Source organism: Stomoxys calcitrans, chromosome 4, assembly GCF_963082655.1.
Source record: "Stomoxys calcitrans chromosome 4, idStoCalc2.1, whole genome shotgun sequence".
Classification (NCBI taxonomy): Eukaryota; Metazoa; Arthropoda; class Insecta; order Diptera; family Muscidae; genus Stomoxys; species Stomoxys calcitrans.
In genome coordinates this window covers 154,862,738-154,890,194 of record NC_081555.1, presented here as the reverse complement: position 1 = coordinate 154,890,194, position 27,457 = coordinate 154,862,738, and the positions used below count along the sequence as shown (strand labels likewise).

General features: G+C 38.3%; 1 protein-coding gene across 1 annotated transcript in view; it reads right to left on the bottom strand.

Annotated features, from left to right (window-relative positions):
- Positions 1-27,457, bottom strand: part of LOC106085119 (chitin deacetylase 1) — a 195,278-nt gene that overhangs the window by 79,139 nt on the left and 88,682 nt on the right. Inside the window, exon 4 of the mRNA XM_013249167.2 lies at positions 23,898-24,025. Coding sequence (XP_013104621.1) covers positions 23,898-24,025 — 128 coding nt within the window. The remainder of the gene's footprint in view (positions 1-23,897; positions 24,026-27,457) is intronic.

The following is a 27,457-nucleotide window of genomic DNA, read 5'->3' as shown; positions in this document are numbered from 1 at the left end:
ACCTTTTATTTGAGTCCCATAATAACTTGATCGTGTCATATGCCAACTTGGGACGGTTTTGATTATTATACCCAATTTTTACTATTCGACAATAATATTCGTACTATACTATCGAGTACCTTCCATTGGAGTCCCATATTGTCCCGATCGGTCCCTTTTTTGATTTTGGGCGGTACATTTGGTGCTGTTTTGGGTTTGCAACGCCCCCATAGATATTTGCATCCAGTTTTTATTCATATTCATACTCTACTTTCAAATATTTTTCATTTCAATTCCATATAGCCTCCGTCGGTCCACTTTGATTTGTGGCGGTACTTGTGGGGCGGTTTTGGACTTGGGACGGGTCTCTAGATACCAATATTAGTTTTTATATTCATACTCTATTCCCAAATATCTTTCATTTGAGTCCCATATCCCCTAAAACTTTTCTGGGGGATGTTTAGCCCACCCCCGGAGGTCTTTCTGTGCCTACGGTTGGGTGGTGTATTTGGGGTGTGGGGACCCCTCCCACACTTAGAGTGCAATTTTTATACCAAGTTCGCACTCTACTCTTAAATACTTTTCATTTGATACCCATATTGTCCCAATCGGTAAACGTGTCCGTTCGGGTGGGTTTTGCGAGGGGGCATCCCCCCAGTTTGTGTGACTCCACAATTTTATATCAATTTCGTGTTTTTGGGATACCATAAGGTGATATACAAAATTTCGATGCACCCATTTCCAAGATCTGGAGTTTTTGAACATGATGGTGAGGGGGAGGTCATCAACGTTATGGGGGTGTATAGTGATTATCATAGTTTTCCGGGCGGGTTACTGGCCCAGCGCCCCAACAGCGGATCTTTGGGCAAGCGCCTCGCCACAACGGGGGCTACATGTGCAATCCCACAAAACCCATGCGTGTGTGATTGCACATGTAGCCCCGGTTGTGGCGAGGAGCTTGTCCAAAGATCCAGCCGCCTCTAACCTGGGAACAGACGCTAATGTTGGCCATTGGTTATTTGAAGGCGCCAATAACTCGCCTTGTCATCTCGAGAATCATTGGCACTCAGTATTTAACTAAGAGCCAGTGCCACCTGATTCCTCACGCGTCCGGTAGCTTTCAGCTAAGCTTCCAGTGATAACGATGAACACCAAATGGACAAAGCCAATATCTTCAACATCAGCCTAATTTGTGCCCATGCCCCGACGGAAGACAAGGACGAGCAGACCAATGATATTTTCTAAGAGCGCCTCGAGAGAGAAAATGACCGCTGCCCCGCCCATGATATTAAAATCGTTCTAGGAGATTTTAATACAAAGATGCGGAAGAAAGACATCTTTGGTCCAACAATCGGAAAGTTTAGCCTCTAAGAGATAACGTCCGGTAATGGGCTGAGGATGATAGATTTCGCTGCGGCAAAAAACTAATCACAAGAGAACAAATGCCACTCGCCTATGCCGACCACATCGACATCATAGGTCGGTCACCGAAAGTAGTAACTGCAGCCTTTGAAAGCAACGAAGGAGAGTCAGTGAAAATGGCTCTGGCAGAAAATGGATATAAAATGAAATAGATGGTTCCAACTCCCATAACGCTTTGTGCCACCGAGCAGATAAAGAAAATGGAGAAAGTTGGGTACTACAATTTTGAGATAGTCAGTAACTTTATTTGCCTCGGCACCGCCGTAACCGAAACGAATGACACCAGTTTTGAGATACAGCGAAGAATAATACTGGCAAACAGATGCTACTTTTGACCACCTCTCGACAGGCGAAGATTACACTATACAAGACTCTGATACTACCCGTGTTGTAATATGGTTCTGAGGCATGGGTACTTGTGAAAGCAGACGAGGCAGTGTTTGGAGTGTTTGAGAAAAAGATACTTCATTAAATGTATAGACAAGTTTACATTGATATAGAGTATGGGCGTCGTATGAACCACGAGCTGTATGACGCCGATAGCATAGCTACACGCATCAAAATGCAACGGCTGCGTTGGCTAGGTCATGTTGTCAAAATGGATGAAGTAGCTCCAGCGAAAAAGTCTTTTGAAGACAAAAACGGTGGTACATGCAAAACCGGATGACCAAAAGCCCGATGAAAAGAACGCAAAAAGAAAAAAGAAAACGCAACAATTTTATTTTTATATAATAGTCTAGCTGAGCCGGCCTGCTCTGCTGCACCCAAAACGCTATGTTGGAGAGTAGTGCTCTAAATTTGGAAATTTATGCCTAATTTCAGTTGAAAATTTAGTCCAATTTTCTTGTGGATTTTTCTACACTCAAATATCTATTATTTAAACCCCACATTGCAATGGCCAGTAAAAGTCTTTCTTAGGGTGTGGTGGACCCTCCGTGACTTGGTCCAAAAGTGAAAGTGAATTTTGTGCTCTACTCCCAAAGACCTTTCATTTAAGATCCATAATGCCTTGGTCGGTAAATATGTCCGATTTGAGGGGTTTTTTGGGGGTGGGGTGATACACTAAGTCCCACAATTGGAAATCAGATTCGTTTTCAACTCTCAAATACCTTTAATTTGATTCCCATATTGTTGTGGTCTATAAATTCGTTTGGAGGGTTTTTGGGGGTGGCGACCTCCTAGGCACCCCACCCCAGATTTTGATACCAAATTTTTGTTTTAGGTTGCTTTAAGTGTGCAAACAAATTTTCGCTTAATTTGCCCTACTGATCTCCGAGATTTGGTATTTTTGAAAATTAGGGGAAAGGTGGAGGGTCCTTTCCCGTCACATATCAAAAAATTAAGTACCCTATTTTCACCATGGGTCCATAATACACAATCTGCGAAAATTTCATGAAAATCGGTTCAGCCGTTTTTGATCCTATATGAAGCCCACAAACAAAGAAATCGAGAAGCAAACAAAAATTAATTTTTACAAATATAGAGAGCTGAGCCCGGCTCGCACACATCGGCCCACACACATCGAAATATCCGTTCCGACCCTATAAAGTATATATAATCTTAATCGTCGTAAAAGTCTAAGACGATCTAGCCATGTCCGTCCGTCTGTCCGTCTGACTGCTGCAATCACGCTACAGTCTTTAAAAATAGAGATATTGAGCAGAAACTTTGCACAAGTTCTTTTTTTGCTCATAATCAGGTCAAGTTGGAAGATGGGCTATATCGGACTATATCTTGATATAGCCATCATATAGACCGATCCGCCGATTTAGGGTCTTAGGCCCATAAAAGCCACATTTATTACCGAATTTTGCTGAAATTTGGAACAGTGAGTTGCGTTGGACCCTTCGACATCCTCCGTCAATTTGGCTCAGATCGGTCCAAATTTGGATAAAGCTGCCATATAGACCGATCCGCCGATTTAGGGTTTTAGGCCCATAAAAGCCACATTTATTATCCGATTTTGCTGAAATTTTGGCACAGTGAGTTGTGTTAGGCCCTTCAACATTCTTCGTCAATTTGGCCCAGATCGGTCCAGATTTGGATATAGCTGCCATATAGACCGATCCTCAGATTTAGGGTCTTAGGCCCATAAAAGCCACATTTTATATCCGATTTGGATGACATTTCGCACAGTAAGTTGTGTTAGGCCCTTCAACATTCTTCTTCAATTTGGCCCAGATCGGTCAAGATTTGGATATAGCTGCCATATAGACCGATCCTGCGATTTATGGTCTTAGGCCCATAAAAGCTACATTTATTACCTTTATTTTGCTGAAATTTGGAACAGTGAGTTGTGTTAGGCCCCTCGACTTCTTTCTGCAATTTGGCCCAGATCGGTTCAGATTTAGATATAGGTGCCATATAGACCGATCTCTCTATTTAAGGTTTTGGGCCGATAAATGTCGCACTTATTGCCCGATGTCGCCGAAATTTTGAACAGTTAATTGTGTTAGGCTCTTCGAGATATTTCTTTTTTTTCCCATTTTTCCCCACTCCACCCTTATGAAATATATGACACAAAATCAAATCAAGTCAATGCCATGTAGAATATTTATGAAACTAAATAAATATTGATTTAAGTGCAGGCAATGAAATAAAATGCGTTTTTATTTATAGGCAATACATGAGCATGTATGAGTTTGGGAGGTGGGAAAAATCTTGTTTTTAATTAATTTCAACAAAAATCCTTTGGAATTCCTTTGGGGAAGCTTAAATGGAAATGTTTCTCTCTAAATAAGTGTTTTGTAAACATGTGCAGAGGTGAAAAAAACAAACACACATACATACATGCATGTCGTCACATGTGTGCAGGTATGTGTGTAGTGAATTTTAATATCGAAATCATTGAGGTGTTAATTTGAGCTCTTAATTCGGTTGAGTAATTACCTCTGACAGAGAGAAATCTACCAAAGGGTTAGGGGTTAAATTGGTTTTTATGGTTTTTAGCATGCATATGTCAATGGGCATGTAAGTAAATATTCAGATATCTACTCGAAGATTATCATCAATTTATTTGCTATAAATTGTGGATTAATTGCCATAGGAGCTCATTTTAAATTGTCTAAAAAGCAATCAAATATAATTACAAAGCTAGTAAGAGGACATTTTATATAAAAAACAAATAAATCTTAAAACAATTTGACAAAGGTGTTGAAGAAGATACATGGCGTATCAGAAATCGCTAGCCACCAGGACAGTCAAAGGTTTTTGAAAACAGCACATATTTTCCCAACTTTTTATACCCACCACCGAAGGATGGGGCTATATTCATTTAGTCATTCAGTTTGCAACATATCGAAATATCAATTTCCAACCCTATAATTTATATATATATATTCCTGATCAGCGTAAAAATCTAAGACGATCTAGACATGTCCGTCCGTCAGTCCGTCTGTCTGTTGAAATCACGCTACAGTCTTTAAAAATAGAGATATTGAGCTGAAACTTTGCACAGATTCTTTTTTTTTGTCCATAAGCAGGTTAAGTTCGAAGATGGGCTATATCGGACTATATCTTGATATAGACCCCATATAGACCGATCCACCGATTTAGGGTCTAAGGCCCATAAAAGGCACATTTATTATCCGATTTTGTTGAAATTTGGGACAGTGAGTTGTGTTAGGCCCTTCGACTACCTTCGTTTATTCGGCTCAAATCGGTTCAGATTTAGATATAGCTGCCATATAGACCGATCCGCCGATTTAGGGTCTTGGACCCATAAAAGCTACATTTATTATCAGATTTCGCTGAAATTTGGGTCAGTGAGTTGTGTTAGGCCCTTCGACTTCCTTCGTTCATTTGGCTCCGATCGGTTCAGATTTGGATATAGCTATCATATAGAACGATCCTCCGATTTAGGGTCTTAGGCCATAAAAGCCACATTAATTATCCGATTTTACTTAAATTTGGGACAGTGAGTTGTGGAAGGCCCTTCAACATCCTTCGTCAATTTGGCTCAGATCGGTCCAGATTTGGATATAACTGACATATAGACCGATCCTCCGATTTAGGGTCTAAGGCCCATAAAAGCTACATTTATTATCCCATTTTGCTGAAATTTGGGACAGTGAGTTGTGTTTGGCCCTTCGACATCCTTCGTCAATTTGGCTTAGATCGGTTCAGATTTGGATATAGCTGCCATATAGACCGATCCTCCGATTTAGGGTCTTAGGCCCATAAAAGCCACATTTACTATCCGATATTCGCTGAAATAGTTGTGTTAGGCCTTCAACTTCCTTCATCAATTTGGCCCAGATCGGTCCAGATTTGGATATAGCTGCCATATAGACCGATCTTCCAATTTAGGGTCTTAGGGCCATAAAAGTCACATTAATTATCCGATTTTGCTGAAATTTCGGACAGTGAGTTGTGTTAGGCCCTTCGACTGCCTTCATTCATTTGGCCCAGATCGGCTCAGATTTGGATATAGCTGCCATATAGACCGATCCTCCGATTTAGGGTCTTAGGCCCATAAAAGCCACATTTATTATCCGATTTCGCTGAAATTTAGGAGAGTGAGTTGTGTTAGGGCCTTCAAAACCCTTCGTCAATTTGGCCCTGATCGGTCCAGATTTGGATATAGGTGCCATATAGACCGATCCTCCGATTTAGGGTCTAAGGCCCATAAAGGCCACATTTATTATCCGATTTTGCTGAAATTTGAGACAGTGAATTGTGTTGAGCCCTACGACTTCGTTTGTTCATTTGGCTCAGATCGGTCCAGATTTGGATATAGCTGCCATATAGACCGATTTCTCAATTTAAGGTTTTGGGCCCATAAAAGACGCATTTATTGTCCGATGTCGCCGAAATTTGGGACAGTGAGTTAAGTTGAGCCCCTTGATATACTTCTGCAATATCGCACAGATCAGTCAAGATTTGGTTATAGCTGCCATATAGACGGATATCTCGGTTTCAGGTTTTGGAGCCATAAAAGACGCATTTGTTGTCCGATGTCGCTGAAATTTGAGACAGTGAGTTTAGTTAGGCTCTTCGACGTCCTTTTTCAATTTGTGTCAGATCGGTCCAGATTTGAATATAGCTGCCATATAGACCGATCTCTCGATTTAAGGTTTTGGGCCCATAAAAAGCGCATTTATTGTCCGTTTTCGCCGAAATTTGGGACAGTGCTTTGTGTTAGGCTCTTCGACGTTATTCTGCAACTTGGCCCAAATCGGTCCAGATTTGGATATAGCTGCCATGTAGACCGATATCTTGATTTAGAGTCTTGGACCCATAAAAGGCCGATTTCCGATTTCACTGAAATTTGACACAGTGACTTAGGTTAGGCTTTTCGACATCCGTGTCGTATATGGTTCTGATCGGTTTATGTTTAGATATAGCTACTGTACTTATTAGTATTGGGTTGCCCAATATTTGGTCCAAATCGGAACATATTTCGATATAACTGCTATGGGGCATAAGGTATGATGTTTTCACCGAATTTTGACTAAAGGTGGTTTACATATATACTCGAGGTGGTGGGTATCCAAATCCTTTTTACTTTTTTAAATTGAGAATCCATTTCATTTTAAGATTTCCTTGCTGTGCTATTCTTTAAATAGAAATCATTGGATATAATCTCGAGCTAGAATATTTTGGAAAAATCTCCCCCCCCCCCCTTTCTCATCAAAAATTATTTTCCAAGGATATTTAAGTAAGAGGAAATTTTATTTATTAAAAAAAAAATGTTTTAATGAGACTCTCCTTTTTCAACAAAAATCATTTTCCAAGTATATCATAAAGTATATTTGTTGTGAAAATTCATTAGAAAAATCTTTTATTTATTTAAAATTTTTTTTTTTTTTTTTGGTATTGCTGCCAAGTTTGCATCCTTCTCTCCTTGCTGTTGTAGTCAGGAGAGAATATTTATTTTTGCTTCAATTGGGGGAAAAAATATATTTTTGTTTCTTATTTTCCTCTTTTTATACCCACCACCGAAGGATGGGGGTATATTCATTTTGTCATTCCGTTTGCAACACATCGAAATATCCATTTCCGACCCTATAAAGTATATATATTCTTGATCAGCGTAAAAATCTAAGACGATCTAGCCATGTCCGTCCGTCTGTCCGTCTGTCCGTCTGTCTGTTGAAATCACGCTACAGTCTTTAAAAATAGAGATATTGAGCTGAAATTTTGCACAGATTCTTTTTTTGTCCATAAGCAGGTTAAGTTCGAAGATGGGCTATATCGGACTATATCTTGATATAGCCCCCATATAGACCGATCCGCCGATTTAGGGTCTTAGGCCCATAAAAGCCACATTTATTATCCGATTTTGTTGAAATTTGGGACAGTGAGTTGTGTTAGGCCCTTCGACATCCTTTGTCAATTTGGCTCAGATCGGTCTAAATTTGGATATAGCTGCCATATAGACCGATCCGCCGATTTAGGGTCTTAGGCTCATAAAAGCCACATTTATTACCCGATTTTGCTGAAATTCGGGACAGTGAGTTGTCTTAGGCCCTTCGACGTCCTCCGTCAATATGGCTCAGATCGGTTAAGATTTGGATATAGCTGCCATATAGACCGATCCGCCGATTTAGGGTCTTAGGCCAATAAAGGCCACATTTATTATCCGATTTTGTTGAAATTTGGGACAGTGAGTTGTGTTAGGCCCTTCGACATCCTTTGTCAATTTGGCTCAGATCGGTCCAAATTTGGATATAGCTGCCATATACACCGATCCTCCGATTTGGGGTCTAAGGCCCATAAAAGCCACATTTATGGTCCGATTTCGCTGAAATTTGGGACAGTGAGTTGTCTTAGGCCCTTTGACATGTTCCTTGAATTTGGTCCAGATCGGTTCAGATTTGGATATAGCTGCCATATAGACCGATCCTCCGGTTTAGGGTCTTAGGCCCACAAAAGCCACATTTATTATCCGATTTTGATGAAATTCGGGGCAGTGAATTTTGTAAGGCCCATCGACATCCTTCGTTAATTTGGCTCAGATCGGTCCAGATTTGGATATAGCTGCCATATAGATCGATCCTCCGATTTATGGTGTAAGGCCCATAATAGCCACATTCATTATCCAATTTTGCTGAAATTTGGGACAGTGTGATGTATTAGACCCTTTGACATATTTTTTCAATTTGGTCCAGATCGGTTCAAATTTGGATATAGCTGCCATATAGACCGATATCTAGGTTTTAGGTTTTGGGGCCATAAAAGACGCATTTATTGTCCGATGTCGCTGAAATTTTACACAGTGAGTTTGGTTAGGCTCTTCGACGTCCTTCTTCAATTTTGCCCAGATCGGTCCAGATTTGAATATAGCTGCCATATAGACCGATCTCTGGATTTAAGGTTTAGGGCCCATAAAAGAGGCATTTATTGTCCGATTTCGCCGAAATTTGGGACAGTGCTTAGTGTTAGGCTCTTCGACATTTTTATGCAATTTGGCCCAAATCGGTCCAGATTTGGATATAGCTGCCATGTAGACCGATATCTCGATTTAAAGTCTTGGCCCCATAAAAGGCGCATTTATAATCCGATTTCACTGAAATTTGACACAGTGACTTATGTTCGGCTTTTCGACATCCCTGTCGTATATATTTCATGTCGGTATGAGGTATATGAGTATAAGGTATGAAATTTTCACCGAATTTTGATGAAAGGTGGTTTACATATATACCCGAGGTGGTGGGTATCCAAAGTTCGGCCCGGCCGAACTTAACGCCTTTTTACTTGTTTTTTGATATTTTGTATCAATACAATTTCCATATTGCTATTGTGTCATCAGAAAAAAAAGAACAACGAAAATAAATGGAACTCTTTTGTATCCATTTGATGTCTGCAGCATTGTGAATAGTTTGGGGTAACAATAACAGGATGTCGAAGGACATAATAAAAATGGTTGTCATTACCATGCTTGACCTATCCTATGAGGGAATGCATGTCGTCGAAAGGAAAGAACAATAATAAAATTATGACATTGATATTATCATATTGGGTATTAAGAGGGGATAATGGGAGAACATGGAAAATTCCCTTGGACGTATATGTGTTGGTGAAACAAATGGTTTGAAAAACTAAAACCATGTGGCCAAAGTTAAAAAGCTTCCAAAGAGTCCAAGCTGAAATCACGGCAGCATAGATTTGCTTGCATCAGACTAGTGTGGCAGCTATGCTGAATATTGAGGTCTACATTCGGAACTGTGTTGCTAAGTTTGCACTCAGGCAATGAAGGATCGGCAAGCTGAGGAAGGATGTATACGGACACATATACTAAAGGGGCAAAAGGTTGCACTTTACTTTAATTGGCCATTACAGGAAATTTTTTCCTCTAGCCGAACGTAGAAAAGATGCTCAAACGCTTCGATCTTTTCCGTTTCTTCTTTGAATTCTGACACCCAGTATCAAGATGTCGCTCTCCACTTGGTCACTCCATCGGAGTTTTGAACTTCCGCAAAGAAGTCTTGTGACTTCTCTTCAGCCATTCTGACAACATGACATGATAAACGCAAACCTTATATTTTGATGCATTTGACTATGCCATCGTCGTTATACAGCTCGTGGCTCATACGACGCCTATATTCTCCATTAACGAAAATTGGTCCTTATATATTTTGAAGAATTTTTCTCTCAAACACTCCAAATGCCAATTCTTCTGCTTTGCAAGTACCTATGTTTCGGAGCCATATAACAATACGGATAGTATCAGAGTCTTGTTATACCCACCACCATAGGATGGGGGTATACTTTTATTTTTTTCACGTGACCAATTGCGTTGGCAATTAGAAAAGTAAAGGGTTGGAGGGGGAGAAAGAGGGAGTAGTATTTATTGATATTCATCTTAAATTTCTGAACGTCAATGTCGGTGGGAAAGACTTTAGCCGGAAGTCGATTCCACATACGAATGGTTGGGGCGAAAAAATTAATTTTCTCGGTAATGCATGGTTCGGTCGACTGGCCAATCAATTACAAACGGGTGTGAGTTCCTGGTAAGTCTTGTATTACTGGTGAACATCCTTACGTCTGGGATAAGAACACACGCCATGAAAGTAACGATAAAGCAATACAACGCTACCCACATTCCGACTATGTTCAAGAGAAGCAATAGAGTTGGATACCCTACTGTCTCCAAACAACACCATCGCTCTCCGTTAAACCCGGTCAAGTAGCTCCAAGGATGATTTTTAAGCTCCTGCCTATATATGAGAGTTATATTCCATCCTCGGTTTGATGTAGGTAGTGTAGATATTGAGAAGATCAGAAGAGGTGAAATATTTCTTGCACCGCTTAAGAAAGCCCAAACATTTGAATGCTTCTTTGGACACTTCGAATACGTGTTTTGATCAACGGACATTACAGTGTATCTTCATGCCCAGACTTGAAGAGAATCTGACTGTTCAATATTTATACCGTCAACGATTGTAGTGGGTCAGTGAATTGTTGGGGGACAAATAACAGCACTGCGTCTTCTGTGCGTTAAAGTCTACTCTGTTCATACTACCCCACTCGGAAATGGCCAACAAATCCTGGGAGAGCGTCTCATCCATAATGCGCGTTAAAGTCTACTCTGTTCATTCTACCCCACGAGGAAATGGCCAACAAATCCTGGGAGAGCGTCTCATCCATAATGCGCCTCCTGTTGACAATTTCTTGAGGACTGGGCCTATGGTCGAATAATTATGAATGACACAGACTACTGTCAACGGCAAATGACTAGACTGGGTTCAAAGTTTGACCCAATAGATTGTCAATGAAAATAAAAAAAAGGGAAGAGAAAAGGACAGAGCCTTGTGGCACACCTGCGGTCAATGTATACTCTCCTGATATAGTCATTCCGTTTGTAACACCTCGAAATATTCGTATAAGACCCCAAAAAGTATATATTTTCTTGTTTGACTCGACGGTTTGAGTCGATCTAGCCTTGTCCGTCCGGCCTTTCGTCCGGTCATCCGCCCTGCCAACCTTCCGGCCGTCCGATATTTTAAACCCAGGCGTTTGGCGTGATTGGCGGACATGCTAACTTCGGCGCCACGGTGGCCTCCGAAGCACAGGCGGCTTTCTAGTCAACGAATACATGGTTGATTTGTCTTTCTCGGGTCTTTTTCAGGATTTGGCGCAGTCTAAATATCTGGTCTATGATGGATTAACCAGGCCTAAAGCCATATACACGAGGCCCAATAATTTCGTTGACTTTAGACTTGTTCCTCTGTAGCTGGCACATACCATCTTGTCCGGGGTATAGCATGCTGAGGTGCCAACCACCGATTATACGTTTTTCAAGTCAAATTGCGCAGGCATGCTGATGCATACGTCTTATCAGCGTGTTGCCTCCAGTTTTAAACAGTACAGCCCACAACCCATCGGTTTCTGCTGCTTCATCGTTTTTTAGTCTAGTTATTGCTTATGGACCAAGTTTTGACTACTGCCTCATCATTTTTTAGTCGAGTTACTGCTATATGGACCAAGTTTTGACTAGGTGGTACACAGTCTATACCATCATCAAGGATTGGTTCTGTGGTATCCCCTTCGGCGCCATCGTCGGACACTAACAGTTGGGTAAAATATTTTTTCCATATACTCAGCACATTATTTATATCAGTTCCCAGATTTCCTGAACCAACTTAGGAGCGTGGATTGGAAAACAATTAAGGACTTTGTAAGTAGCGTGGAATTCCTAACTTAGATTTGATTTTTCGAGGTTACTTTTGGGTTGCCCAAAAAGTAATTGCGGATTTTTCATATAGTCGCCGTTGACAAATTTTTTCACAGTTTGTGACTCTGTAATTGCATTCTTTCTTCTGTCAGTTATCAGCTGTTACTTTTAGCTTGCTTTAGAGAAAAAGTGTAAAAAAAGTATATTTGATTAAAGTTCATTCTAAGTTTTACTAAAAATGCATTTACTTTATTTTAAAAAATCCGCAATTACTTTTTGGGCAATCCAATATTTTAGAATTTTGAAGCTCGAAACAAGCTGAGTACTGGCTTAGGTGTATGTCCATAGTGGCATGGGGCGGATTAATATCCGCAACTTCTTTTCAACCTAACCTAATCTGACCTACCAGATATCCTTCTTTGTCTTTGCGGGAAGATATGCCTGCACCAAAGCCATCGATTTGATGTTTAGTTTTTTGTTGATTTTTCGGACTTTATTCTAGCTCCTGAACCTCTTCATTAACTCACACTCACGTTTTCTCACCCTTCTTGTTGATGACACGTTTCTCCCCTATTATGTTTTCCCGATACTCCTTCCTCATCTGAGGCGTTGCTACTGTCTGTAATGTTGCCCTGTATGCCCTGTATGCCTTTTTTGACTTCAGTAGCTTTTTGGCACTCCTGGTCGCACCATGGGTTCCTTGGGGGAGTCTTTTTTTTACCCAAGTACGGATGCTGAGGCTCTTTCCATGAAGTGGGCAATGCTTATCATTGCGCTGCTTTACTATCAGAAGAGGTTTGAGGCCTTGGAATACGCAATGTTATCCGATTTGGCTGAAATTTCGTACGAAGTGTTTTTTCATGACTTTCGAAAACTATGTCAAGGACGGTCTCAATCGGTCTATAAACTTATATAGCTCCCGTATAAAGCGATCTCTCGTTTTGACATCTTGAGCCCCTGGAAATCGAAAGGAAAGGAAAGTTTTTTGCAGAAACCATGGTGATGGGTTCAGCCTGGCCGAACTTAGCTCATTTTTGCTGGTTTTTTCCTCCCAAAAACTATTGAAAATCATCCTCTTTTGTTATGGTGAATATAAATATTCATATATAGTTGTGGTCATATTTATTCGCATCAGAGGTTTTCATTCATTATCCCATTTTTATTTCATTGACTAAATAAGTTTTGTTTATTTGCATTTTCTCGGGTTTTTTTTGGGGTTTCTCCTCAAAAACCAAAGAAAATTTACGACTATGAGCTTGCAGTCATAATAAAACCAAATCATACCCAAAGATGAACGGACATAAAACTATGGCAACAAGGATGGGCATATGCAAATAAATTTCTTTTTTGTATTTGGATAATTTTAAAAGGAAGCTCCAAACAAAACTTTTTTATATACCTTAGTCCACAGCATGGACTTCTAATAGCCACTAAAGAAGTTATTATGCAAGATAGCAGTCAAATTGGATAGAATATCCGCTCTCGAGGGTTTTAAGGAATACATTCGGATGATTTATGAACTGTGTGTAATTATAGACAACCTACATAGGGGACCAATTAGATTTACTCTTTCAAATTGGTCGCCCTGTTAGCTGAGTTGAACACGTTTTCGGATTACCAGTGCGTTCGGTAGTTGCTTCGAATCCCACCAAAGTCCTGTTCGGTAGCTGCTATGCTATCACAATGAACTAACACAGTATAAGGCCGGGTGACTTAACGTCCCGATAAACGCAAACGCACCTGCTCCACATATTTTGGTAACTGCAAATATTTTGTACCATTTTTTTGTACCGACCACCGTTGGATAGGGGGTATATTCATTTAGTCATTCCGTTTGCAACACATCGAAATATCAATTTCCGACCCTACAAAGTATATATATTTCGGATTGTTGTAAAATTCTAAGACGTCGCACAGTGGGCCAAATGGCAAAAAAATTGGAAATAAGTCTACAACTTTTTATCTGTTGATTTTAGCCATACAAAATGTTCTAGACATTTGTAGAGGAGGACATAGGCTTTCAGAAAAGTGCTGTTGTTGGTCCATATCTTTAATACAGGGTGAGCTACAGGGTGTCAAAGTTGACCACTTTTGACTTCTCCAAGCTTCTGGGGGCCATAACTTTTGATCTACTCAACCGATTTACATGATTTAGGACTCTAGAGAAAGAGCTTGACAAGATCTAAAAAACTTATGCATAAAGTACCATGCCATCGTGTACTGTTAAGGAGTTATGAATTGTTTAATTTTAAAATATGAAAATTTGGCCTTGGTTTTTTTCAGTGTTTTTTAAATAACTCCGTCAATTTTAAAGCTATAAACTTCATACTTCACACAAATTATGCCAGCATATGTGTGCATAAAATACAAAAGGAATCACGTGAATATCTTTGGCGGTTTAAAAATGGCATCGTTTTCAATATGAAAAATATTTTTTTTGTCAAAAAATTGCAAAATTTTTCAAAAAAGATACTCCCATTTCCTTTAAGTTTTCGCAAACTTTGGCCATCAAAGCATTATCATTTCTTTCCATTTTCACAAAGTCGAGGTATTAAGAAAAGTTTTAAGTGCTAATTTGGCTAATTTCGATATCAAACAACACCGTTATCTTAAGACCAAAATGGCCAATTTTTTTACTAAACTTCAAAAGTTTCTCACTGGAAAAAAAGTTCCACGGGGATTTTTTCGCTTTTTTTGAACTTAAATGAAAGCTTAAAATGTTCCCAACATTTTAAGGTATGTCTCGCCATATCCTAGCCATAAATGAGATCGTAGCGATCAAAATACTGAAAAAAGTCAATTTTCAAGTAGTGCTATATTCATTGCTAAAAAACAAGTATTACGTCACATTTTATTGCAAAGATGTTAAATAAACTTTTATTTGGTAACACTTCTTCTACAAAACACAAAAAGAATCATGGAAATATCTCTATTCTATTCCATTTTATGGAACCGGCAATAAAAAAGTCAATTTTTCAAAAAAGTCGAATTTCCCAAATTTTGTTTTTGTTGTCCTAATTGCACATGACACACTATAGCCATATTTACGCAACATACCTTATCGTAAAGGAAATTTTCATACCTTTCCAACGATGTATAAAACATTTCTCAACTCGGATTCTATCTACTCTAAAATTCATTTACACTTCATTAAACTCTATATAAAAATGTCTATTTGTGAAATGGAACCTTATATGGGGCCTACACTAAAACATTGATAGATTTGCCCAGGGTTTACAATACAAATGTGTTAGAATAAAAAAAGGTCTCCTGCCAAAGTTTAAAAAAATATAAACGCACGCCGACACTTCGCATCGGCGTGCGTTTATATGTATATTAGCTACTCCCAAAATAAAAAAGCATTTTAGTTTTGTATTATTTGATTTTATTCTCTACCAAATAATCTAAGGTATCAAAATTTAAAAGCTCTTTAATTTGAATGGCATCGGGATCGTCCTTATCTATATCGTCACATATTTTTGGTAGCCATTTAGTTCTGATGCTGTATAGTACCGGATCAGACGATAACAATAAATATTGAAGTAAATCATAATTTTGGTTAAATTTGGTGCTCTTTCGGGTATTGAAAAGCCGGAACTGTTTAACATCTCTATTACGGGATTCCTGAGCTTCTTCTGTAAGTTCTCCTAACGGAAGTATGTTGTATTCCACAATTTCCTTGCCATGATGTAAGACTTTATGTACTGTCGGTGTTAAAGCTTTCCACGAATATAAATCAGATAAAATGTTTTTTGTGTCATTACTATAAGCTTCAAATTTGGTTGAATTTATCATCTTTTTGCTATTGATTACAGCCAAAATCACTTTGAATCGTCTTAGCAAGTGTTCATCAAGACCGGTTATTTTAGATGTCGATACGGGGTCCTCAAAAAACCGCCTTGCCGAGTTGCCATCATTTGTGCTTCCGTATCCGTAAAGAGGTTTATCTATTATAAGTCCCTTTTGTTTAAACTCCAACTGGATTCGATTCTTCTCTTCCTGCCTCATTTTGTGAAGATCTTGGTTGTTTCTAGCAGAGACATCGCGGTTTCCAGGGCTAGTCCGATATTTAAGGTCATACGATAAATGCAAACAATACTCCATGAATCGAATTCTACAGTGCAGGGGCGAAATACCGAAATTGAGCGCATTTTCGTTTACTAAATTTTCATCAGACTTGTCCTCGAATTGCCCATTCTTCTTGCCACAAATATTGCATCTCCAATTGGACATAACGCCAGTTAATGCGTTTGCCACCTTTCCATCGATCATAGTGAGTTGTAGTTGAAACGAAACTTTTATATTTCTTCCCAATTGGTTTATAACAATCATGGGTAATGCAGCAATTTCTTCCTTTATTTCGTTCACCAAAGATCGTGTTGTGTTCCGGTCTTCCTTTGTATACTCAAACCGAATTGGGCGACATAAATATTTTGACCCAGGTGTTCTATTTATCCATATATCTTGAAATGCATTTTCTTTCGATGATGAAGATTGGTCCTTGTACAATCTCATTCTCAATGGTACTAATGATGCCATGAAAATTGATGCGAAGTTGGTATCTATTTCTGTTTGTTGCTTATATTCGGAAAATCCAGATGATCCATCACAACCCCATTTGCTGATCAAAACCACTTCGGAATTATTACATGTGTTCAACTGTTCTTCAGTAAAATTAGAAATAATTCTAACAGCTGTATTTTCAACAAGATCAGCAAGTTTCACTCTTGCTTTTAATTCGTCCACGTATATATTTGATGGCACCATTTTCGTCCTGGTGTTGTACAATTTATGTTTTGAGGGTAAACAACCCCATCCTTTTTCACGAAGAGCCTTCCTCATTGTTGAGTATTTGTTTCTTGAGAGGCCTAGGTTCAAAATCAGGGCCAGTGCATCTTCCTCCGTGAATTCTGTAGTCGATTTTGGAGTTGGAATACTTTCTACCATTCTCTTTACCCTTTTCGGAGATGCTAATGGTAAAACATCGACAATTCGTCCAACATTTTTTGGTTGTGTTTTTAACAATGCTGTTTTGAACGTATCTTTTATTAAATTTGGCGGATGTGCCGCCAATAGTTCCTCTTGTTTTTTCTTTTTGGTTTTCTCCGTAACTTCGTCGTATGCTTTGCTAGGCCGGCCGGGAATCAGCGGTTTAATTTCAATAAGTAGATCCGATTTCAGCCACTTCTCATACATTTTGAAAAACTTGATTTTTGCGAATGAACATTCTGGCAACCTTCTCTCAAATGATTTGTAGAATTTTTCAAGTTTGTCTAAAGCGTCTTTATTTAGCCTTATTCCATATATGTGGTCCAAAGTGTAAACAAGTTCCTTAAATGACTCCGTGTATGATTTGGAATCATTTTTGATGTCCCATACAATTTTCGAAAGAGTGGAATACTTCAGTATGACTTCCATAACTTATAAATGTCCTTTACGCCTCTACAAAATATAATGAAGAAAATTTGGATTTTGTTCAAATATTTATGCAATATATTCACAATTAATGACCCATTTCAGGTATCAGACGCAATCGTAAAAAGGGGTCCAAAGTGCCTCTTTTTACTTACTCTTCTATAATTATTTACCTGGACTCGAATTTGGTTAAAAAAAATGACAATGAATTTTTTATGGGTAGGTTTTTTCACATTCATTGATACGGTGGATTTCCTGGGAATTCGACATAGCGAAACAGGTAACATTTGTCTGCATCAAATCTTAACACAAATATATATATATATGCAGGTATATTTCTAGGTTACTTTTTATTCAAAAATCATCAGCTTACATTAAAAATAGATGTAGGTACTATATAAACGCACGCCGATGCGAAGTGTTTTCGCTCTAAAACACATATTTTTATTCCAATTTTTTTAAACTTTGGCAGGAGACCTTTTTTTATTCTAACACATTTGTATTGTAAACCCTGGGCAAATCTATCAATGTTTTAGTGTAGGCCCCATATAAGGTTCCATTTCACAAATAGACATTTTTATATAGAGTTTAATGAAGTGTAAATGAATTTTAGAGTAGATAGAATCCGAGTTGAGAAATGTTTTATACATCGTTGGAAAGGTATGAAAATTTCCTTTACGATAAGGTATGTTGCGTAAATATGGCTATAGTGTGTCATGTGCAATTAGGACAACAAAAACAAAATTTGGGAAATTCGACTTTTTTGAAAAATTGACTTTTTTATTGCCGGTTCCATAAAATGGAATAGAATAGAGATATTTCCATGATTCTTTTTGTGTTTTGTAGAAGAAGTGTTACCAAATAAAAGTTTATTTAACATCTTTGCAATAAAATGTGACGTAATACTTGTTTTTTAGCAATGAATATAGCACTACTTGAAAATTGACTTTTTTCAGTATTTTGATCGCTACGATCTCATTTATGGCTAGGATATGGCGAGACATACCTTAAAATGTTGGGAACATTTTAAGCTTTCATTTAAGTTCAAAAAAAGCGAAAAAATCCCCGTGGAACTTTTTTTCCAGTGAGAAACTTTTGAAGTTTAGTAAAAAAATTGGCCATTTTGGTCTTAAGATAACGGTGTTGTTTGATATCGAAATTAGCCAAATTAGCACTTAAAACTTTTCTTAATACCTCGACTTTGTGAAAATGGAAAGAAATGATAATGCTTTGATGGCCAAAGTTTGCGAAAACTTAAAGGAAATGGGAGTATCTTTTTTGAAAAATTTTGCAATTTTTTGACAAAAAAAATATTTTTCATATTGAAAACGATGCCATTTTTAAACCGCCAAAGATATTCACGTGATTCCTTTTGTATTTTATGCACACATATGCTGGCATAATTTGTGTGAAGTATGAAGTTTATAGCTTTAAAATTGACGGAGTTATTTAAAAAACACTGAAAAAAACCAAGGCCAAATTTTCATATTTTAAAATTAAACAATTCATAACTCCTTAACAGTACACGATGGCATGGTACTTTATGCATAAGTTTTTTAGATCTTGTCAAGCTCTTTCTCTAGAGTCCTAAATCATGTAAATCGGTTGAGTAGATCAAAAGTTATGGCCCCCAGAAGCTTGGAGAAGTCAAAAGTGGTCAACTTTGACACCCTGTAGCTCACCCTGTATTAAAGATATGGACCAACAACAGCACTTTTCTGAAAGCCTATGTCCTCCTCTACAAATGTCTAGAACATTTTGTATGGCTAAAATCAACAGATAAAAAGTTGTAGACTTATTTCCAATTTTTTTGCCATTTGGCCCACTGTGCGTCGTCGTAAAATTAAATTTTCACCGGGTTGTGACGAAAGGGGCTTTTTATATATACCCTAAGTGGTGGGTATCCAAAGTTCGGCCCGGCCGAACTTAAGCCCTTTTTATTTGTTTTTTTTTTATAATTTCTTATTCTTTTCTAAATAATCCTGGTTTTTAGAATCTCATAAAACTGTACTATAGATATATATGGCCGCTTCTGACTTAAAGTTTTGAGGCAATAATTTTTCTTCCGATTTCGATGAAATTTGGCCCACTGATTTCTGGTAGACCCCTAACTTTTCCTGTGAAATGTGGTCCACATTGGATCAAATTTGGATATAGCTACCATATAGACCGATTGCTTGATTTTCCGGTGAAGGTTATTAGAAGATCCATTTATTACCCGATTTCAATTAAATTTGGCACAGTGAGTTCTGGAAAACCCTTACCTATCAAATGTGTTCAAGAACTCACTGTGCCAAATTGCATCGAAATCGGGTGATAAATTCTCTTTTTATTGGCTCAACACTCTGTATCGGGAGGTTGGTCTATATATGGCAGCTATATCTAAATATAGTCCGATCATAAAAACATTCAATTAAAAGGTGCAGAGGTCTACCAAAACTCATCGAAATCGCATGAAAAATTCTCGTTTTATAGGTTCAACACTCTATAACGGGAGATCGGTCTTTATGGCGGCTATATTCAAATATAATCCGATCTGGACCATAGTTGACAGGAATGGGTAGAGGTCTTCTAGAACTCTCTGTGCCAAATAAATGTATATTTTATGGCCTTAATACTCTAAGTCGGTCTATATGACAGCTATATCCAAATTTGAGACATCTCTCGGTATTGAGTACGCACTGTGCCAGATCTCATTGATATCGGATGGAAAATGAGCAATTTATTGCCTGGCTACATATAACTATAGTCCGATTTTATGAGATCAGTAGGTCAGGTTTATATACAAAAACCAGTAAGGAAAGGCAAAAGTCGGGCGGAGCCGACTATATAATACCCTACACCAGCGAGTCAACATACATACTACTTTCAATACATGAAACCTATTAAAAAACTGACTAGAAACTTTAAAGATTTTTTTTCGATACGACTTAAATGGTCGCTACTACAGACTTTAAGGGCCATATCGGTTGAAAGATATATCGCATATATATCCAAATCAAGACCAACTTTAATAAAATTTCGCACACGTGCTAGGACGTTACACACCTCATGCAAAATTTTATAAAGTTTGAACCAAAATTGTGGCGAGTACAGCCTCAAAAGGATTTTACATTCTTAAATGCCATATTGGCTGACTGATCCGATTTTAATGAAATTTTGCAATAGCATTGGAGCATTAAATAAAACATCTGTTGCAAAATTGTGCAAAGATCGCACCAAAACTGTAGCTTTTACATTCTTAAAATGCCATATTGGCTGAAAGATATATATGGCAGATATAACTAAATCTGATCCGATTTTAATGGAATTTTGCAATCGTATTGGAGCGTTAAATAAAACATCGGTTGCAAAATTTTGTAAAGATCGGACCAAAATTGCAGTTTCTACAGCTTTAAAAGCCATATCGGACGAAAGATATATACAAATCTGATCGGATTTTAATGGAATTTCGCAATCGTATTGGAGCGTTAAATAAGACATCTCTTGCAAAATTTTGTAGAGATCGGATCAAAATTGCAGTTTCTACAGCCTTAAAAGCCATATCGGATGAAAGATATACATGAGAGCTATATCTAATTCTGATTCGATTTTGATGGAATTTCGCATAGGTATTGCAACGTAAAATATAACATCTCATGTTAAATTTTGTGAGGATCGGACTGAAATTGGGGTTACTACAGCCTTAAAAGACCATATCGGATGAAAGATATATATGGGAGCTATATCTAAATCTCATCCGAATCTGATGAAATATTGCACATATATTGGGATGTCAAAAACAGCACTTAATTTCGAATTTAGTGAAGATCGGACCAAAATTGTAGCTTTTACAGCCTTAATAGGTCATATCGGATGAAATATATATATGGAATCTATATCTAAATTTGATCCGATTTTGATGAAATGTTGCGCATATATTGGGATGTAAAAAAAACACTTCCTGCCAAATTTGGTCAAGTTTAGATTAAAATTGTGCCTTCTACAGCCTTAATAGGTCATATCGGATGAAAGGTATATATGGAAGCTATATCTAAATCTGATCCGATTTAGATGAAATTTTGCACTTATATTAATACGTTACACGAAACATCTCATGGTAAATTTTGTAAAGATCGGACCGAAATTGTGGCTCCTATAGCTTCAAAAGGGCATATCGGATGAAAGATATATATGGGAGCTATATCTAAATCTGAACCGATTTCAATGAAATTTTGCACACATTTTAAGACGTCCAAAAAAACACTTCGTGCCAAATTTTGTAAGGATTGTGCCTTCTATAGCCTTAATAGGTCATATCGGATGAAAGTTATATATGGGGGCTATATCTAAATCTGAACCGATTTAGATGAAATTCTGCACATGTATTAAAACGTCACACGAAACATCTCATGGTAAATTTGGTAAAGATCGGATTAAAATTGTGGCTCCTACAGCTTTAATAGGTCAAATCGAATGAAAGACATATATGGTAGCTATATCTAAATCTGATCCGATTTTAATAAAATTTTGCACATATATTAAGACATCACAAAAACCACTTCGTGCCAAATTTGGTAAAAATTAGACCAAAATTGTGGCTCTACTGCCTTAATAGGTCAAATCGGATGAATGATATATATGGGAGCTATATTTAAATGTGAACCGATTTCAATGAAATGTTGCCGACACATTAAGACGTCCAAAACCACACTTCGTGCCAAATTTTGTAAGCATCGGACCAAAATTGTGCCTTCTACAGCCTTAATAGGTCATATCCGATGAGAGATGTATATGGGAGCTATATCTAAATCTGGAATGATTTTTTTCAAAATCAATAGCCTGTACCTTGATTACAAGAATACATGGACAGACAGACGGACATAGCTAAATCGAATCAGAAAGTGATTCTAAGCCGATCCGTATACTTTTCAATGGGTCTAGCTCTTCTCCTTCTTAGCGTTGCAAATAAATGCACAAATCTATAATACCTTGTACCACCAGTGCTGGTGCAGGGTATAAAAATACAAAATAATCAAAATTTGTTTGCAAAATGTTTTGTATAGCCAAGATATTCGCAAAGTCATAAATACCCCGCTTTTAGGTATTTGTGGATAAATACCGGGTATTTACCCAATTAACCTGGTAAACATCTTTTGGGTATTTACCCATTGCTCATGTCTACATATCGGGCGTTCCGGAAGACGAGTTGGTAGAGTGCTTGGATTACCAGTAGAGGGGTCGTGGGTTCGTTTGCTGCCAGAAGCCTTGGTCTGTCGCCACTGTGGTATCACAATGGACTTAAAATTGTCTAAGTGAGTCTGTAGAGGACAGCCATTCTTACCTAACCTAACCTTAACCTCATCTCTAAACATTGGGGATTCCATCATGAACTAGCACCTCAGACAATTTGACACTTCTGTAACTTCAGCAATTTCATCAAAGATATGACTTTCAGGGGGATTGAAAAACAGGGCGTATCTTTTCGGATCAATCACTGCTACGTTGGAAAAAGTTATTAAAGGTCTGTCATTCCCTCTATAGAGGTTTGAGCGTCCTTTCCCAAAGGATTGCGACTAGATTTAAATGCCTGATATGGCTATAAAATGAGTTCCTTGGGCTAAAATATTAATCGTATAGCATTATTCATATAAGAGAAATGTCCACTATTCCTAAATGGAATTTTTGTAGGAAAATTTAAAAAATGTTGTTTTACAAAAGTAATTTTTTTTTAAATTTTTGGATTTTTTTTTTAAATGTTAGGATTCCAAATTAGATCAAAATCAAATCGACTGCCGTCAATTTAAAAGAAAGTTCCTTGTGCTTGTTGTATACAAGCAAATATTGGGTTGCCCAAAAAGTAATTGCGGATTTTTCATATAGTTTGATTAAAGTTCATTCTAAGTTTTATAAAAATGCATTTACTTTCTTTTAAAAAATCCGCAATTACTTTTTGGGCAACCCAATACATATGGCAATTTGTGTTAGCTAGAATCCCTTATCTCTGCATATAAAATCCAATGTGTCATGCATTACCCAAGATATGAAAAAAAAAACGGGAAAGAAGAACCCAAGGAACAAGGCTAAGCAACAGTCTATCTATTCAAAGGTACTACGATTGCTGGTCTTCCTTATTTATAGTTTATTTATTTGTTTTTTTTTTTTTTACATTTCCTTTGCTTTGTCCTCACAGATCAGAGTTTTATGCAAAATGGCCATGAAGGAAAACGAAAACGAAGTATGCCACATAAAATAAAACCAAGATTTGATTTGAAGCATGACCGGATATGGAAACGAAGAAAGGGGCAATACGAAGAAGAAGAAGACCAACTCACTGCTTAGAGCTTGCTGCGGAACTTCTCTTTTGGGATTTCTTTTTTGTTTTGTTTTGTTTGGGGACTTTGATTTTCCATTTTCGAGAAACATTTTACTTTCTTTCTGGTGTTTTGCTGTCTATGTTATATATCTTGCAGCTATTACTTACCTTATCCGCCTCTAAGCCAGCGGGAATTTGTGTGCCATCCTTGGAGCAGAAACAGTATGGCAGTTGACATTCGCTTGTATCGCATTTTTTCGCTAAATCAGCAGGTGCTTCGGTTACGGTTGCTGGTGCTGAAAATACAATGAGAGAAGAAGAATGAAATGTATGTAACAAAATGTGAGCATAGCCAAAAGAAAGTTCAGTGCAAGTTTGGGGAAATGTGGCACCAAAAGGATTACGACTATTGCCAAATCCTTTGAGAATAGGGATAATGTGCAAAGTATTGAATTAAAAGGAAATATAAATATTAGCCAATGCCAAACCAGAGGAAGGAGTTTGAATTCGGAGTTTAAGGATTGTTATGGATTTGTGGAGATGTTTTAGGTATGAAAAGCCTGCATTTAAATTCAAATTTAAAGAGGATATTTTTTTTGGCAGTTTTGGAACAATGTTTTGGTGGTAAACATGTAAATTAACTGATTTATCTTTGATTTGAAGGCCGTCTCTCTCTAAAGACAAAAATTAAATGCATATTTCTTAAAGAAAATTACAAAAATTATTACAAAAAATTTTAAATCTTTTGAGATTTAATTGAAGTTTTTATACCCATCACCGAAGGATGGAGATACATTAATTTTGTCATTCCGTTTGCAGCACATCGAAATATCCATTTCCTACCCTATAAAGCGTAAAAATCTATGACAATCTAGCCACGTCCGTCCGTCTGTCCATCTGTCTGTTGAAATCACATTACAGTCTTTAAAAATTGAGATATTGAGCTGAAATTTTGCACAGATTCTTCTTTTGTCCATAAGCAGGTTATGTTTGAAAATGGGCTATATCGGACTATATCTTGATATAGCTCCTATATAGACCGATCCGCCGATTTAGGGCCTTAGGCCCATTAAAGCCGCATTTATTATTCGATTTTGCTGAAATTTTGCGACAGTGAGTTGTGTTAGGTCATTTGACATGCTTCTTCAAGTTGGCCCAGATCGGTCCAGATTTGGATATAGCTGCCATATAGACCGATATCTCGATTTAATGTTTTGGGCCCATAAAAGCTGCATTTATTATCCGATTTTGCTGAAATTTGGGACAGTGAGTTGTGTTAGGCCCTTTGACATATTTCTGCAATTTGGTCCAGATCGGTTCAGATTTGGATATAACTGCCATATAGACCGATCTCTCGATTTAATGTTTTGGGCCCATAAAAGCTGCATTTATTGTCCGATTTCGCTGAAATTTAAGACAGTGAGTTGTGTCAGGGCCTTCAGCATTCCTCTTTTATTTGACTCAGATCGGTTCAGATTTGCATATAGCTGCCATATAGACCGATCTCTCGATTTGAGGTTTTGGGCCCATAAAAATCGCTTTTATTGTCCGATTTCGCTGTAATTTAGGGCAGTGAGTTGTGTTAGGCCCTTTGACATCCCACTTCAATTTGGCCCAGATCGGATCAGATTTGGATATTGCTACCATATAGACCGATCTCTCGATTTAAAGTCTTGGTCCCATAAAAGGCACATTTTTAATCCGATTTCACTGAAATTTGACACAGTGACTTATGTAAGGGGTTTTCGATGACCGTATTGTATATGGTTCAGATCGGTCTATATATGGATAGGGCTACCAAAAAAACCTATATTTGTTCTACAAAATTGAACAATGACTTGTACTTATTAGACCACTCGGACCATATTTCATAATTTATGAATTTTTCTCCGGATTATAACAAAAGGGGGCTTACATATATCCCCGAGGTGGTGGGTATCCAAAGTTTGACCCGGCCGAACTCCTTTTTACTTGTTTCTTTAAGAAAATTTGACAGAAATTTTTTCTTTTGCAAAATTTTGACTAAAATTTTGTCTTAAGAGAAAATATCGTTGCAGTTTTGAGAGAAAATATTGGGATGGTATCGAAACTGGACCCGACAAGCCCTGTGTGGGTGGGGCATCCGGTTGGAGGGGCTTAAGGTGTGCGCCAACGGCTTAGGACGGTACTCAAAAATTACTTCGACAAAAGCAGCTAGTGAAGCATATAAGAAGGAATCGTCCACACCGCAAGTGTCCTGTGTCCTGAGGAAGAGTGGTTCCACTGCTTTCTCAACTGTCCCTGGATGCGAACTCATGGCGGAATCAGAAGTAGAGGCTGACGCAACAGTGGGGGAATTTCTGAATCCTGACTATGGTCCGGTTTCTGCAGATAAATATCAACCATTGTAAGGCCGCTTCGGCGGCACTAAGGGTCCTCCTGATGGCAGGGGGATTTGGCCTGATTCTTATCCAGGAACCATGGTTGTGTGGAGGAATGGTTTGTGGACTAAGAATTCTGGGATTTGAACTATTTAGGGGTACGGGGAATGGGAGACACAGAGCCAGTATTTTTGCAAAGAGTAGTCTAAATGTTTTTCTTCTGCCGTCGCTAAGCACTGAAGATTTAGTAGTAGCCAGCCTTGAAATAAACAAGTCTTATTACTGGTTGTATCAAGCAGAGATAATTGCAATTAAGGAAGTGGTGAAATGGCTAGGATATAATTTCATAACGACGATTGGCATAAATGTCTTCTCAGACAGCCAGGCAGCCATTAAATCCCTGGAGAACGTATTTCTGAATACAAAAACCGACCTCGACTGTCTCAGACCTCTCAACGAGATGGGTGAACAGTTCAAAATTCTCCTGTTCTGGATGCGGGGCCACAGAGATATCCCAGGGAATTGTAAAGCGAACGAGCTTTTAAGAATAGGAACTTCCTACACATTCCAGAGACGCTGGAATCTGTGGGTATGCCTCTAGCGACATGAAAGATAAGTTTTCGGGACCAGGCCCGAAGGACAACGAATGATAGATGGCCACATAGAGGGTGCTGTGAGCATGAATGTGGCCTAATCTAAACTTGAGGAGGTCTACTGCTTTGCTGTCATTGGCAAGAACAGACGTCTCAGTCATTGTGTCCTTTATGACAGGTCACTGTCTAATGGGAAATCATGCTGACAGACTGAAGGTCGCAAGTAACGACTTCTGCAGAAGTTGTTAGGACGTCGAGGATGAAAAGACTATATGCGGTGTGCGTCCCGCACTGGACTAAAACATCTAAGTGAGTCTGATGGCGGCACTTAAACTTAACCTTATCTAACCTTGTCTTTAGAAAAAACTAGCCAAACCGGGCCCGCTCCGCTGCGCCTTCTTTAACACTCTAATATCTTTTTGGGGTGGGCACACTTCGCCCTGAATACGGATATCGAATTCGTGCTATTGTAGCCTATCACGCTGAACGCCTTCGAATCCTGACGAGAACATCGGACAAAGCGGTGTTTATCCCCTCTTAATGTTGGAGACATTTTGCGAGGTACTATGCCATGCATGGTCATTTAAAAAATGATCCCCCAAGAGGTGTCGCACTGCGGGACGCCGTTCGGACTCGGCTATAAAAAAGATCCCTTATCATTGAGTTTAAACTTGAATCGGGAAGCACTCATTGATGTGGGAGAATTTGCCCCTTCTCGGTTCTTGGTGGTAATGTTCTTCATTAGGATAATGTTTTCATTGGGGGAGGGGTGGCA